This window comes from Triplophysa rosa, linkage group LG1 (genome assembly GCF_024868665.1).
Source record: "Triplophysa rosa linkage group LG1, Trosa_1v2, whole genome shotgun sequence".
Classification (NCBI taxonomy): domain Eukaryota; kingdom Metazoa; phylum Chordata; class Actinopteri; order Cypriniformes; family Nemacheilidae; genus Triplophysa; species Triplophysa rosa.
Window position 1 is genome coordinate 8,306,030 of NC_079890.1, and position 15,231 is coordinate 8,321,260.

General features: G+C 36.6%; 1 protein-coding gene across 4 annotated transcripts in view; it reads right to left on the bottom strand.

Moving 5' to 3' along the window:
- The window catches only part of focad (focadhesin), an 81,265-nt gene that overhangs the window by 20,488 nt on the left and 45,546 nt on the right, over positions 1-15,231 (bottom strand). For 3 of the 4 annotated variants that reach the window (XM_057340023.1, XM_057340005.1, XM_057340015.1), the window contains 10 exons: positions 14,211-14,315; positions 8,308-8,409; positions 7,780-7,910; positions 4,675-4,801; positions 4,465-4,599; positions 4,281-4,331; positions 3,292-3,375; positions 3,068-3,209; positions 1,227-1,415; positions 1,010-1,131 (listed from right to left, as the gene is read on the bottom strand). In XM_057340023.1, coding sequence (XP_057196006.1) covers positions 1,010-1,131; positions 1,227-1,415; positions 3,068-3,209; positions 3,292-3,375; positions 4,281-4,331; positions 4,465-4,599; positions 4,675-4,801; positions 7,780-7,910; positions 8,308-8,409; positions 14,211-14,315 — 1,188 coding nt within the window. The remainder of the gene's footprint in view (positions 1-1,009; positions 1,132-1,226; positions 1,416-3,067; positions 3,210-3,291; positions 3,376-4,280; positions 4,332-4,464; positions 4,600-4,674; positions 4,802-7,779; positions 7,911-8,307; positions 8,410-14,210; positions 14,316-15,231) is intronic. The other variant, XM_057340026.1, reaches the window with a different exon arrangement.

The window sequence follows — 15,231 nt, forward strand, 5'->3', positions numbered from 1 at the left end:
CGCTAAATCAACGGCAGGAGGTGAAGCCACCGGAAGCGATCACGCCGCCATCTTGGTATGCCCAACTGACAGAGAGCGCCATTGACTTACAGTCAAAGTGACAATCTAAAATAACCAGTTTTTCAGCTTATTAGCCGCGCGATAAGTTTTTAGTTCACATGTGTGTTTAAATTAATTGTTACTTCTGCTGTTTTTTCCAATGTTTACGTTTATTTTGGGCAGAATAGTGACGTATAGAAACCAATAGAAGGTGAGTGTATTGCACACTGTTGTAATGGCACATGTGAAAATGTTTAGAAATAAAGTGTCATGACTTAAAAAACATAAAAAGGCTGTATTTAGATTTCAGAATGAGCACATTTATATTGTTGAGGTGTCTCGTTAGTCTGCTGATCTGATATGTATGCTACTGTAATGAAAATGAGTGTAACTCACTCTATATCTAATAAGACGTGAAAATTCCCGACTTAAAATAATTAACCTTTTACATGCTTAAGACATTTGCATTGTAAGAATGTACTGTGAGACTTTAGATATAAAAACGGGGACTGGTAAGTTACTGTTTTATCATTAATATGTGATAACTCCCTATTAATTTAATAGAACGTTTGGGCATACCAACATGGCGGCACGGTAGCTTCAATGACGTCATGAGCAATCCAGTCATTTATATAGATCAGTGGTGTAGACAGAGTCTAAAGCTGAAAGAAGCAATTTGCCCAAGATATGCCAAAGAACAAGTTTCATATGTAAATTGTACATACATACATTTATCAGGGTCAATGCTTGTGCCCAAAAAAATACACTAATAAGATTTTTTCAATTAAAATGTTTTTTACCGCATGACAATAATTTCACAATCCAGAAAATAAAAAAATAAGTATAAAAATAAGTAAATAATGCATGTTTTGGGATCCTTATGAAAGTAAAGAATCTTTTGGATTGAATTATGACCCAGACATGCTTCCATGACATTTACACAAATAACTAAATATAAACTGGAAAGTACCTCATGAATAAGAGTGGCTAACATCTGTTGATAGCTTCGCCCTCTGCTGACAAGGAAGCGGGTGATTGGCTGTCCGTCTTTGTCACTCTGAACAGGAAGGTCGTAACAGAGCAGAAGCCCAGCTATAGCAATCACACATATTTACGTTTACTTTGACTAGTGCGAACACAAAATCGCAGTAAATTTAAAAATAACAAGCAAACAAATATTTTTGTACCTGCTAAGCCAGGCTTCAAGCCTGGTTGCTTATTCTTCTCGTACGTTTTCAACATGAATAAAGGAATTCCAGCTGCAGTTTTTCCTTGGTCAGAGTGCAGAGTTCCCCCACTCAGAGCTGCATAGTACACTCCACGGGGCATTTGGTTCATCTCCTGCCTCACCAAAGCTGTTAGGAAGGTCTCAAGAGCTGCATGAAAATAAAATTCTTGGGTAAAAAGGTTTTTGTGAAAGGTTAAACAGCATATAAGCTCATTATCTACATACAAGGGTCACATCATATCAAAAGCAGCAAAGGTCTTTTAATTATAAATTCTACCTAATCTTTGTTGTGGTGTGTTTCTCCACATTATTACATTGGGACCTCATGTTCTAAAACAAAAACTGTTTTTCCAGCAATTCAGTTAATATGGTAATATGCTAGAATTACATAACAGTAAGAGTGACAAGATTGACACGTTGTGTTACATTTTTTGTGAAATATTGGTTAGCCTTTTTGGAAGCAAAATCTGTCCCAATTTGTTTTACAGCTGGCTGCTTATGTAACCTCAAAATTAATACAAAAACCCTTCGGAAAAGAAGGGTTGTCTACTGTTTCTGGTGAAAAGTGCTGATCCATGCACATTCTAATGCTTGATATTACGACAGTTGCCTTACATTTTTATGTCAAATCAAATTAGCTTTATGAGTCAATTCAACTTATATTGAACCGATTTAAACTTTTGAGCTGTAAATACAACTAGATTTTTTAAGTCAGTATAATATAATTTAAGTTTAATTGACTCATAAAGCTAATTTGATTTAACTTAATTTTATGAAGCTTTTTAACTTACGTTTTTAAGTTGTTGTTTTTTTACAGTGCAGCGAGATGGAGGAGTTTAGTGATACTACACTAAATTATTCAATCTAATAGGTGACGCTTCATTAAATGAATACATTATAATAATAATAATACATATACCTATACCTAATAATACCTAGGTGTCACGGTCCCACCGTCTTGTTTATGAAATTCTAGTCGTGTAGCGGGATCGGGGCAGAGTCCTTAGGTTTTATGTGAGAAAACCATGAGTTGTTTGTTTTTACTTCTCATGTGTTTTCTCGTGTCTCGTCATTGGCCCCGCTACTCTCGTTTCCTTGTTATCTTTCCCTGAGTGTTTTATTACCCACACCTGCCCTGTGTCATTATCCCTCGTTTGTCTCTCCCTATAAATACCCTCTTGTTTCTTTGTATTGTGTTCGTGGATTACGTTTGCATGTGCTGATGTTCTTTGTGGTCATTTTCTTTGAGTTCCTGCCTTGTCCTGTTTTGTCTTGCCCGTGTTAGTTAGTTAGAGTTTTTTGATTATTGTTAGTTTCGTTCTGCCCCATTGTGGGAAGTTTTTGTTTTGGAGTTCTTGTTTTGTTTCCGTGTTCTTATCCTTGTTTTGTTTTTGCACCCCATCGTGGGTTTTTGTTTGGTCTTTGTTATATTAATTAAAGTCTTTTGTTAACCCCTTCACCGCTGCCTGCGCTTGGGTTCTTCCTGCCACAGTACGTGACACCTAGGTATATATAATAAACCTTACATAAAAAGTAATGAATGACAAAAGCTGATATGCAAGGAGGAAATATGTTTTTGTTAATGATCACAGTGTTATATAGGCAGCAATCAGTGTTAGTATGTTTTAGTACTTGCAAACTCTTTTGCTTCGCATTAAAATGTACCTACTTTCCCATAATAAAAAGTATACTCTTTTAGGGGATGCACATTGGAACGCAGCAATAGACACATTATTCAATTTCTAAGATTAGAAACCATTTAACATGGATATTAACTGTTTTTGAAGGTATTTGTGTTACCTGGTAAAACTGGTTGTGGTGTGAATCGAACTAGCTTAACATATGATGATCCTGGCACGGAAATATCTTCATCTTTCTCCTCTTCATTCTCATTGTCCTTCCTTTCAACCTCATTGTCAGATTGATTTGGTACAGGTCTGGCCTGCACGATAACCATCACAATTATGACACCATTATACAAATGTCAACAAAAACACTGTGAGGCTATTCTGCAAATGTTTTACCTGCTCTGGAAGATGCAGGAGGATGTGAGATGTCTCGGGGTACTCTGAAAGAGCTTTAAAACCATGGCTTGCAACCTCTGGGTCCTATGCAAGTATAGGAGGAAAACATTGCCGTTTACTATTTTAAAAATGACTCTAATCATTTTAAAATATATTATTGTTTAATCTCATCCATTTCCATAATTAAAATTTAGGGAAATAAAACTAAATATCTGCAATTATTTGTTTTGGCTTTTTGTGTTGATGACACACATAGCAGAATATATTTGTGCATATATATATATATATATATATATATATATATGACACTGGACAGAGGCATATTTATGCAACAATGCTCAATCAATACCTCAACCACACAAATAAACAGGTGGAGCCTATTTTTCTCAAACTGCCCCCCCAAAAAACGAAATGGTACAGAAAATGCAAATACAAATATGTAAATCTTTCAAAAATGTATAATAATAAAACAACACTTCCATGCTTCCTTTTACACTCCTATTTAAATGGCTATTTTTTAAGCTTAAAACAGGGATTTTCAAACTGTGGGTCACATAGTGTGAAAAGGTGGGTCAAAGTAACTTGGCTGTTGTAATGAATGACAGAAAAACAGTTTAGGCTAAATAATGCTTAGCAATAGGAATGGTTTTGATATTTTGCCACTGTGGAACTGCAATTAAAAGTATATTTCATTTACAAGAGAAATAAAAACTAAACTACTAAAAGAGAACAAATGTATATTTTGGTGGGTTGTGAGATGAATTGTGTGTCTAAAGGCTGGAACAAGACTTTTACAATCTGAACAGATTTAAAACATCACACACTTGCCGACCTTTTGAATGCTTGTGAAGAAAAAATGTCCTTTTTCAAAAGAAAGCATTTATATTTATTTCAGCTTATTATGGGCTTGCTCTTGTTCACTGATTCTGGCAACACAAGTAAACACTCTTTCCCTGTGATTTCTACCATGTTAAAATGTCACTTCTTACCTGACTAAGAGCGTATCCCCACAAAACACTGACTGTCTCGCTTTTGAATTTCTATAAAGACACAAAGCACAACGTCTTTGTCACTTATGAAACATTGTATATGATAATGTCTGAATTCATATTCAAATGTGTTTCCACATTTCAATCACAAAAACATCGGAAACAAAGAATGGTGGTCTCTTACCTCATATTCTTCAGTTTTTACATTCAAAGCAGGTACCAATGACAAAAGATCAGCTGTGGCCTTTAGAATCATAGGTCTGGTGTCACAGCATAGTTTAGGAGAGAGTGCCCTCCATGTAGAGATGATATCAACTACCTGAAGAGAACAGAAAAGATAAATAGTTACAATAATTGCAGTAAACAGAAGAACGTTTCATTTTAAGCATTTTACCTCAGCCCTACAGAGCTCCTTTAAGCCCTGCAGTGTGAGAGCAGCAGGGGTAGCTTGATCCTTCCTGGAGAACTGTGTCAGTGTCTCAGTGATGGCTGATAGCATGTCTCCTCCATGCTGGTAAGGCCTAAAACAATTTCATTTTAATTTGTATAGTGCTTCCCACAATGTGCATTGTTACAAAGCAGCTTTACAGAATGTTAAAACAATTTCTTAAATAAAGGACATAATTTTTACACTTTTATACATCAAAATGTAAAAACAATTTTGTGTTTTAGATAGTACTATACCCCAGGTTTTTTCAACTCCAGCCCAAATTAAAATTCTGTCAGCATTTACTCACCTTCGAGTTGTTCCAAATCTGTATAGATTTCTTTGTTATGATGAACAAAGAGAAAGATATTTGGAACAATGCTTATTACTAGGGGTGACCCCGAATAGTTGAAGATTCCATGCTTCGATAGGAGGAGCCTGATTCGACTGCCAATCTCACAGTTGAATCTTCGCAAAGGTGTAATGCAATGGGGATCATGTCGTTTTGGTTATATCGGCAGTGGCGTAGAAGACAGGCACGCACTGCACCAGCATTTTTAGGGTTGGGTACCGAAACCCCCAGCGCAGGAACGCGCATCTTCTGTGCTGTGAGACCGGTAACGAGAAGCAGCACGTTCCGCACGCACCCACAGATGACTCGAAAATGAATGTGTACATTCTGTGTACAACAATTCTGATTCGTCTATGTAAATCTTATTACCAGACAGATTTTGTCCCCCATTGACTACCATAGTAGGACAAAATACAATGGTAGTCAAAAGTGCCCCAGAACTGTTTGCTGTCCTACATTCTTCAAAATGTCTTCTTTTGTGTTCAACATAACAAAAAAGTTTTTTTTCCTCCTGTGGTAGTCAATGGGGGGCGAAATCTGTCTGGTTATATACATTCTTCCAAACTTTTTTCTCTGTGTTCCTCAGAACAAAGAAATTTATACAGATTTGGAACAACTCGAAGGTGAGTAAATGATGACAGAATTTTCATTTTTGGGTGAAGTATCCCTTTAATCCGCATCCTAACCAAACGCGATGTGATGAGATTCCTGCGATAAGCAATTTGTTTGTCTATACCGAACGCGAAAAAGGGGCGGGATGCGACAATCAATAACAAAATCAGAACAACTTTTCTCTGTCCACGCACCCAGAGCCATTAAGAGAGAGAGTCACGTCAACTCCGTTGACTGCAATGGAACAGTTTTTTCACAGCAATGGCGGTTCATGGAGGCTCTCAATAGTTCCCGGAAGTTACTAGTAACGCATGGAGCCGCTGCGGCTAAACAGACCAACTGAGGTAAACTTTTAACCCATTTAAAGACGTAAATCATTTAATGAATAAAACAATTAAAAAGAAAGAAAGTATTTAAAGAGAAAACATAAGTTCCTGGAACTATCTGAGGGCTCCATGAATAACGTGACACGCGAAAATTTGAAACTTCCAACTCTCTCAATGGCTCTGCACGCAACCTCTCACGCTGCAGCTGAAGAGTCATGACTTCAGTGAAGCCATCATCACCATACGCTATACTATAATTTCAGAATCTAAACGTATGTAACAGAATTATTATAGTTTTTGATTTTAGTTTAATTTAGTTTTATTCATATTTTCAATTACCTTTTATTTTTAGCTTTTTAGTTTTTATGTTAATTTTAGTTAAAGTTTTAGCAATTTTGGTAAATGCTTTTGTCATTTTATGATTTATTTGATTATTTTTTACGTTGCTGTATAAGATTAATTATTTTTTATTTTAGTTTTTGTTTATTATTAAAATGTTAGTGCTTTAAACTTATTTTGGTTTATTTTTGAGGCAACATTTAAATTTTTCATTTAGTTCAAGATTTTCCAATAATTTTTAGGGAAATATTTTTTTATTTTAATGAACAGAAGAATTTTCCAAGTTTTAATTTGAGTAAACTTAAATAACCTTTGTATGTAATCAATCATATATAGCCTGTCGTCATCCATGTTTGGCTATTAATATTCATGAGGTGAATAACTTACATTGAATGAGGTCGTTGTGTGGGCGGAACTGTCAGGTGAAACGACGCAGAAATAAAAAAGTTTCTAAAATATAAAAGGCCGTTGCTCGTCACGCAGCATGGAAAAAAACTGTCTGGTTAGGACAAAACCTCTGATTAACATGGAAAAGATACCTTTTATCGCGTGTCGCAGCATCACATCACTCTTGGTTAGGACACGGTGTTAGGCTGCCCCACTCAGTACTTTTCAGATGTTTCCCAATTTAACACACTAATAAGCTAAATTAGTTGAAAGGACTGGAGTTAAAAAAAACCTGGTATAAATATTGGCATGCATACAGTATAATAGTGAGAATATATTTTGCAATGGGTATTGCCCCCAGTGCGCAAGCCATGCTGTATGTGACTACAGTAAAGAAACCAAAAAGGTGTAGAAAAAATGTTGTTAGATACCAAGCTCAACCAGGAAGACAATTCTCTTTTGTAGCGAAAAGAGTTACTATTATTTTCTACTAATAACTACTATTTCGGTCCTGTCATTCTAAAACATTGTATCTCCATATTTCGTGATAAAAAAAATTGTCATAAATCCTTATTATTAGTCACTCTTTATGTTTGTCACTGGGTTTTGCAAATATCTAACCAATAAAAAGTATTAAAAGGTGCTTGTAAACTTTGACAACACAGTATTTAATAACTTAAAACAGAACAGTGTCCTTTTCCATTTCCGGTAAAACAGCGCATTTGGACATCCGAGGTTTTAGAAGGACAGCAACGATTAGAAATAACCCAAGCTGTATTGAGCAAAAACTCATATGGTCCTACTAATATTGTTGGTGATACAGTCATTGTTCTTTGATGTGAGGCAACATGTATAGCATTAGCATTAACAGAGTGAACACACAACACAGCAATGTTCAGAAACACTAGGAATTTTAAGGTGAAAGGACACTGAGGTCATTAAAAGTGTCACTTATGTCGGATGTGGAATAGGTTTAAAATGTGCAAAAGATTTAAATGAAAGATAGTTTCACAACAGATTTAACAGTAATAGACACAGTGTTTAAGGAAAACACACCTCTCTCTGCAGATATCTCTGACACAGGCTGCTCTAGCCAATATCTGCTCCCACTGAGTGTCTTTTCCCAAGACCACTGAGGATCTATCTAACTGTGACATCAGTCTCTGCAGATCTGGATACACACGATCCTATAGTAAAACAGCCACATCTTGGATGAGACAGAGGTTAAACTAAGCTATACAAAGATATTATAGTATGGCTTGGTGTCAGACAATTACAATGTCAATTTTGCTACCATGAAAAATCTCTGTGAATTAATATGAAGTGTATGGAAATAATAACTATTTTTTATATCATTTTGTGTCAAGTTAGTTCCACACAATGATAGGCTGGCACAAACATCAACTGGCAAAAAAGCATAGAGTAAAAGAGCAGTCTAAGAATTTAATGACATCAGAGGGATAGTAAAGCAAAATAAAGTACTACACTAAAATGCTGCAAAAAATGTTGAAAAGATGATCAAAATCTATGCATCATGTTCAGAGAGACAAAACACAACAAATAATTGGTCTAGTGTGAGTACACCTGCTTTTTCCATAAGAGAACCAGGAGCCGCAGAGCCATAGGCCTCAGTCTAGGTGAACTGCCCAGTGTCTGGAGTATATGAAGAACTTGCGGGATACAGAACTGAAAGAAAACAGTCCAGACAAATGTGAGGTGGAAGACAAATATCTATTAAATGCTAAAAGGACGGATATAAATACTGAAGCTACAGTACAATTTGTAGGCGTTGCCTACTGTTTTGCTTTACACTATGGGCTAGCTCAAAAATAAATTAAGATAAATAACAGCGGTGTGAACTCATTATGATCATGCTTTTTCCAGTAAGCAAAATGTTAAAGCATATACTTGACATACAAACAGTAGCCTATTGTTAGCGCAACCGATGAACAAAAACGCCAGAGAAATGGTCAGGTTAATGACCAGGGCTGCAAAAAGTGCAGGTGAGCTGTTACTATAGCAACAGTGGAAGTAAAAATGCTCCAAATCAATGCAAATGGATTAGATTTATGTCAGTGGAACTGAGCTGTAATAATGGTGTTAATTAGGGGTGTAACAATACATCGATATGGATCGATGTATCGATTCATTTACTAACGATACGATGCATCCAGGGCCGGATTAACATAAGGGCTAGTGGGGCTGAATGAGGGGGCCCTTGATTGGCTGGATTAAATGGGAGCTGTCCTTACATCACTGATTGACAATTCATATAGGCGGTCGATTATAAAATAACAAGAAACTATTGGAAAATGTTCCTGACTGATATAATTCACCGTCCAATATAAATCATTTTACAGTTTACGCCATTACGTCAGGAAACGCCTCTTTGCGTTATGCTTCGGCATGTAGAGAATATGAAGTATTCGGGTGTTCAAAAAAGTGATAGTGGTGCCCAAAAAGGAGAAATAAAGTTGAAAGGGGAAAACGTGAGGCTAATCTTACAGCTAACACTCTAAAACTAACCAACTACTTTAGTTCCCTTTTGTACAAAACATCCATGCCCGAGGAAATTCCCGGGTGCAGCGGCAATAAACATTTAGCATCACCCACCGTCGCAGATCAATGTGCTTTACATGTTGAAGGTGAGTTAGCAGCAGCAGTAAGTTATTGCTCTTACAACCAACCAGTTAGAAAGCAAGGGTTTATATGAATGTTGACTTTTTCCCTTTAGATGAAAACGACAGTAATAGTCCGGTGAACGGTGAAATATTGGCGCTGGTGTTGTGCCGAGAACTGCACCCCTGCCAGATTATGCACCCTCCCTCCCCACAATGGTTAGGGTGAGGATTGCGTGTTAGGGGAGGGGTTAGGATTAGGTGTGGGGAGGGGAGGGGTTAGAATTAGCCAATCGGACAGCGTGTTATAGAAGGAGGTGCATAATCTGGCAACACCGGCTCTTACATGAGACAGCACATCTGATCGGTAACAAATGCGAGTGAGAGGAGAGCGCTCCTTCTCAAAGTTATATTGTATTAAGTCTCATTTGTGGACAAGAAAGACTTGAAAATACGACATGTCACATGGTTAAAAGCATGGATTTTAACGATATCATTAGGCTCAGCTAAAAAAATTTTTGCTCAGCTAAAATTCTAAAGAAGACTTTTTACCGGTAAGTAAATAATAGAAAATTTGTCGGGCTGTCAATGTTAACGCGTTAACCCATGCGATATTTTTTTTCATAAAAAATATTTAACACAATTAAAGCAGCATCCGTTTGTTTTGTCATCCTTTGTCTAGCGTTACATTATATAATCACGCTCTTATTCATGTAGGCTTTTAAACCACTTAAGCGCAATTTGAAACAGTTGCTTTTACACGTTCAGTGTAGATAGACAGCTTCTAGCTGTGGTACGTGGCTAAACGCAACAGGACAGCTCTTAAAGGGGCCGCATTATTAAATCTGCTGCTGTGACTCCTGTCACTAATGTTAAAGTCCCCGTGAACCGGAAGTTGCGATCGTTTTTACTTCCGTATTTTGATGCATTTCAGAGTGAAAGGGAATTTCATGGCTTTCGTCCGTCTCTGAAATTTGATTGGATGTGTAAAATCAGCCGTTGCATTTTGAAATGGAACTGGCAGCCGACTGACAGTTGAAGGGGAGGAGATAACAGATGCTCCGAAGCCATTCTAACGTACGTCATTTAAGATGGAAAGTCATTACAGGAAGGAAGTGCATTTTCAAATTTTAGCTAAAGATTATGAGGGCACACGAATTTTAAAAAGAGAATGTCCCACATTGATTAACTATTTACAATAAACGCTGCAATATTTCATGAAAAAATAGGCATTGTAATTTTTTATTTCACTGGGATCTTAATGAAATGACAAAAGAAAAAACGAATTCAATGAGTTTTGCAGAGGTGGGTAGTAACGCGCTACATTTACTTCGTTACATTTACTTGAGTAACATTTTGGAAAATATGTACTTTTTAAGTAAAATTAAAAGTGTGTACTTTTACTCTTACTTGAGTAAATTTCTAATAGAAAATCTGTACTTTTACTTCGTTACATAACTTACATTGCGTGACGTTCCTTCGTTCCTTCATTTCAAAATATGCTTTTTAAAACGCGTTGTTTATTTCAAGGTTGTCGTCTCTTTTTACGGGCATTCCCGAGTGATCAATTCTTTTGAGTCGATTCTTTTGAAAGCATTAATTGAACAATGAGCAAAACCATTTGAATAGGCTAATGAATCAGTTCAAATGATTTGTTCAGTTCGCAGCACGATCTGAATCATCTGAAGCAGGATTACTCACTCCTCGTAGCGCGAAACTAAGAACACGCAGAACACAAAGAGCGTTGGATGAAGTGGATATTAATCTATATCTATACAATCAAAACAGCAAATGTGTCTTATTGTTTGCCAGCAATGATAAATGCCCGCCATATGCGCGCACCCGCGCTACCTGTTCGTCAGACACAGCAACATGCGCGTTACCTGTCAGACACAGAGACGTGGGCTTGCAGAAATATACATTTGAAGAACAGAAGGAAGAAAACTTGTTGATGGGCGTGTGGTTCACTGTTTACTGTTTGTTTACAAGTAAGAGCGTTTCACAACACACACGTGACGCAACACGAGAAAACATGAGCTTTGTTCAAAAATGTGTATTTCATTTAAGAGAGCACTGCAGATGTTCTAGATCATCTTAGGAAATGCTCTGAGTTTAGTTAATGCTTTTATTCTAAATATAAGTTGTGTACTACATTGACATCAGGACTAGATGAAATTTACAGAAATGCTTGTCTCTTCTGTGTTTGTTTATTCTTTAGTCTCTCTAGTATATTGCAAAGATATCTGCTTATGATAATTAAAAATATTGATTAAAATGTAATATTAAAATATTGGCATTAATATTAACTTTATGTAGTAGGCCTATATAATCAGATACAAAGTAACTAAGTAACTAGCTACTTGAGTAGTTTTTTCATTGCATACTTTTTTACTTTTACTTAAGTAATTTTTAAAATAGTGACTTTTACTTTTACTTGAGTAACAATTTCGCTAGTTACTTGTACTTTTACTTGAGTAAAGATTTTGGCTACTCTACCCACCTCTGGAGTTTTGTAGCTTTAATGAGAATTGTCATGGCTCTACCTCACTTAGTCATGTTTTTCTTGGTCCTGTGGCAGAGTCATGGCAAAGCCTTTGGTTATGTGTGGAGAGAAACATATTATTGTCCTTTTGACAATAATATGCATTCTCTCCAGTGTCTCGTCATTGGCCCTGCCCCTCTCGTTTCCTGTATTGTTTCCCGGCCGTGTCTTGATTACCATCACCTGCCCTGTGTCGTTATCCTTCGTTTGTCTTCCCTTTAAATAGTCCTCATGTGTCATTGTCTTGTTGCTCGTGGATTGCGTTCTATGTTTTGGATGTGTCCTGTGCTGTTAAAACCTCGTACCTTGTGGATGTTATCATGTTACCTAGTCCGTTGCCTTCTGCCGTCCGTTCCTGTGTCTGTTCCCTGTCTGGTGTGTGTATTCTTCATTTATAGTAATCTCAGTATAGTAATTATAGTTTGTTTTGCCCCCCCCGTGGGAAGTCTTTTGGTTTGCATTTTGTTACAATTAGTCCTGTCTGTGTTTTCCCCCATCGTGGGTGTTTTGTTTGGTTTTATTAAAGTCTTTGTGTTAATCCCTTCATTGCCGCTGCCTGCATTTAGGTTCTTTTCTGTGTGTCCGTGACAGAGAATTCTTCTATATTTAATTTAGAATTTAGCATTAAAGACTGTAAAGTGTTGAGAACTTCATTCAATTTCTGTATATTTCCTACCTGTTAGACATGATAGCTCTCAGTTATACTGTTTAAATGCTATAATTAATGTAATTAGATCAAATAATTAGAAAAGTAAATAAATAAATATTGATTTAATATTAATGTTTTTTAATAGCATTGAAAGTTTAGTATGTGTGCTTATATAAAATAGAAATTAAAAATAAGTATTAACTATAAAATGTAATTACTATAACAGAAAATTAGATTAAAAAATTAGAAAAGTAAATATAAGAAATAAATATAAAATTAAATTAAAATAGTAGAAAATTAGATCAAATAATTAGATAATTAAATATGATAACATTAATAGCAATAAAATGTAATAAACACTGTAGAAGTCACTGTGGTGTGGCAATAAAATGAAGGGGGCCCTTGAGTTTGCTATAGCCCCAGGGCCCAATGTGTTCTTAATCCGGTACTGGGTGTGTCGATGCCAAGAGTAAAATATCGTTATGAGGTACCTTTATTTTGACACTCTACGTGTCCCCATTCCTCACGTAATGTCCGTATAAGTGTGTTTTTTGTTCAGTTTTCGCTGGATTCATTTTGCTGTGGAGCGCTGTCACACCAAAAATCCTGACCACCACGGCTTCAGCTTCTCAGTGACGCACTGTTTCCCATTCATTCCTAATTTGTTTTGCCAGTGTTGCCAAGTTAGAAAAAAACTTTTGTTCAGTAGAGGCGCATATAGACAAACTTAGCGTCTTTTTGGATAATCCTTAGCTTTCATTCTGTGGGAAATTGTCGGCAGTATTACTGCCCCGCGAGCGCAAGGTCTCGCTTTCCCAGAGCAGGGATCACCTCTCAGCGTCTAACTTACTACTCTGCGAAGGGAGAAGCCAAAGCCACTAGATGTTACGCCTACAAAAAGCATAACGGCCCTGGCTTCAGCTGAACGCAGGAGAGGCGTCCAGATATAGTTTTACATCTCTCTTTAATAAGAATATCTCTGGAGAAGCATGTTTGATATATAAATATGAAACAGACAATATGTACACGAGAACGGCTTTATTGGGCAATATGCTGTATTACAATATGTTTGGAAACGGGTCTGAAGTCGCAACACACAAAACTACGCAATGACATTATGAATATGTTAATTAGCCTATGACGCATCCAGCCCCACTGTTCTATAAAATCCTAGCATAAACACTAGTTTATTGTTGTAAATGTCCCATTTGGACAGAGTGTGTGCAGTTTCCAAAGAGTTTAATTAAACGTTCATCTTATATATTTTGGTTTCATTTGTGAGTTATTAAAAATTTAACTGCATGTGTAAACTAGGCAAGTAATATCAAAAGATCGATTTAATTAATCGAATCGGATCGCTAAAATTTCCGCGGTATCGGCAAATTTCGAATAGCTGGCAGAGAATATCGATACGGCATCGTATCGTGATGAACTGTCCGATTTACACCCCTAGTGTTAATGGTGTTCCTAATTGTGAGTGCCCTACATCATATTAATATTTTGCACAAACAACAATTTTATGTCATGTTATTATTACAGTACATAATATAATAAATAATAATAGATGTACATATAATACAAAACATGTACATTTCTTATTAGTATTTGCACATGCATTTTATTATTTTCCTTGGAAAAACTTTACGGGTCAAGGTCTTGTAGATCTTAATATCTGTACCTTGTGGGTTCCCAGTCTTGGCATAGTATAGAGAACCGAGTGAGACAAAACCGGATCAGATACTCTGTTGAGTTTAAACATTAGGACAGGAAGTAGACAAGGCACCTAAAGTTTTGGAGATTGGGATAAAAAAAGCAAAAGATAAAAATTTGTTAAAGACGTTTCTCTTTTCACTTTGGTTGTGAGTGACAAATGCAATGAACCAACAAGAACAAGATAATCAACAGATAATTACTCCTGACTAGCATCCAAATGCATGACACAACATAACATAATGAGACATGTTCCCTCGGAGCTGATCACAGTGATGGGCCAATGAGGGAGATTTGGGAAGCCAACTTTTTATTAATCACCCACCTCATTCAAGCGTCTGAACACAAGTCACAAGTCATCCCTCACATGCAGCGAGTAAAGTTAGCAAAGGAAACCTCAGATTTAAAGTTCAATCCAACAGTTGCCAAAATACCCCTGCAACCATATGACTAACACCCAGTTTTACTTTCTTTCTTATTTTCTCAAGCTGTTTTCTGTAGCATAAACACAGACTAAGAAGCTAAACACTGGCTTCAGGCCAATCTTTCCCCCAGTCAAGCAAAACAAAAATGAAAGGTATGCTTGACGCTTGAAAACTGAGGCTATACAGTGAGCCAAATCACTGACAAACCAGTTAAAAAGTCAGGACCGTGTGGAAGACCAAGCAATCAAACTGAGGATCATGCTCGAGTAGGAGCTGCACTGGAGCATGTATTTCATGTCTGTAACATCAAGCGTTTTGAGGCCTGTTGGTTCGTCTTTTGCTCTATCACACTGCCAGCATTAATAAGTAACAAAGAAAACTGCGCCCAAATTCATTCAGCGCTTCTTCAGAAAGATATTTACTTATTATAAACAGATGAATGAAAATGAAGTCAGTTAGAAACTGTGTTGAAAGAGGAGTGGAGTGTTAAGCCCACGGACCATTGGCTTGACGTTGGATGCATAAGCTACACTTTTCTGGAAACACTTAGCATTTGCAAAGTCG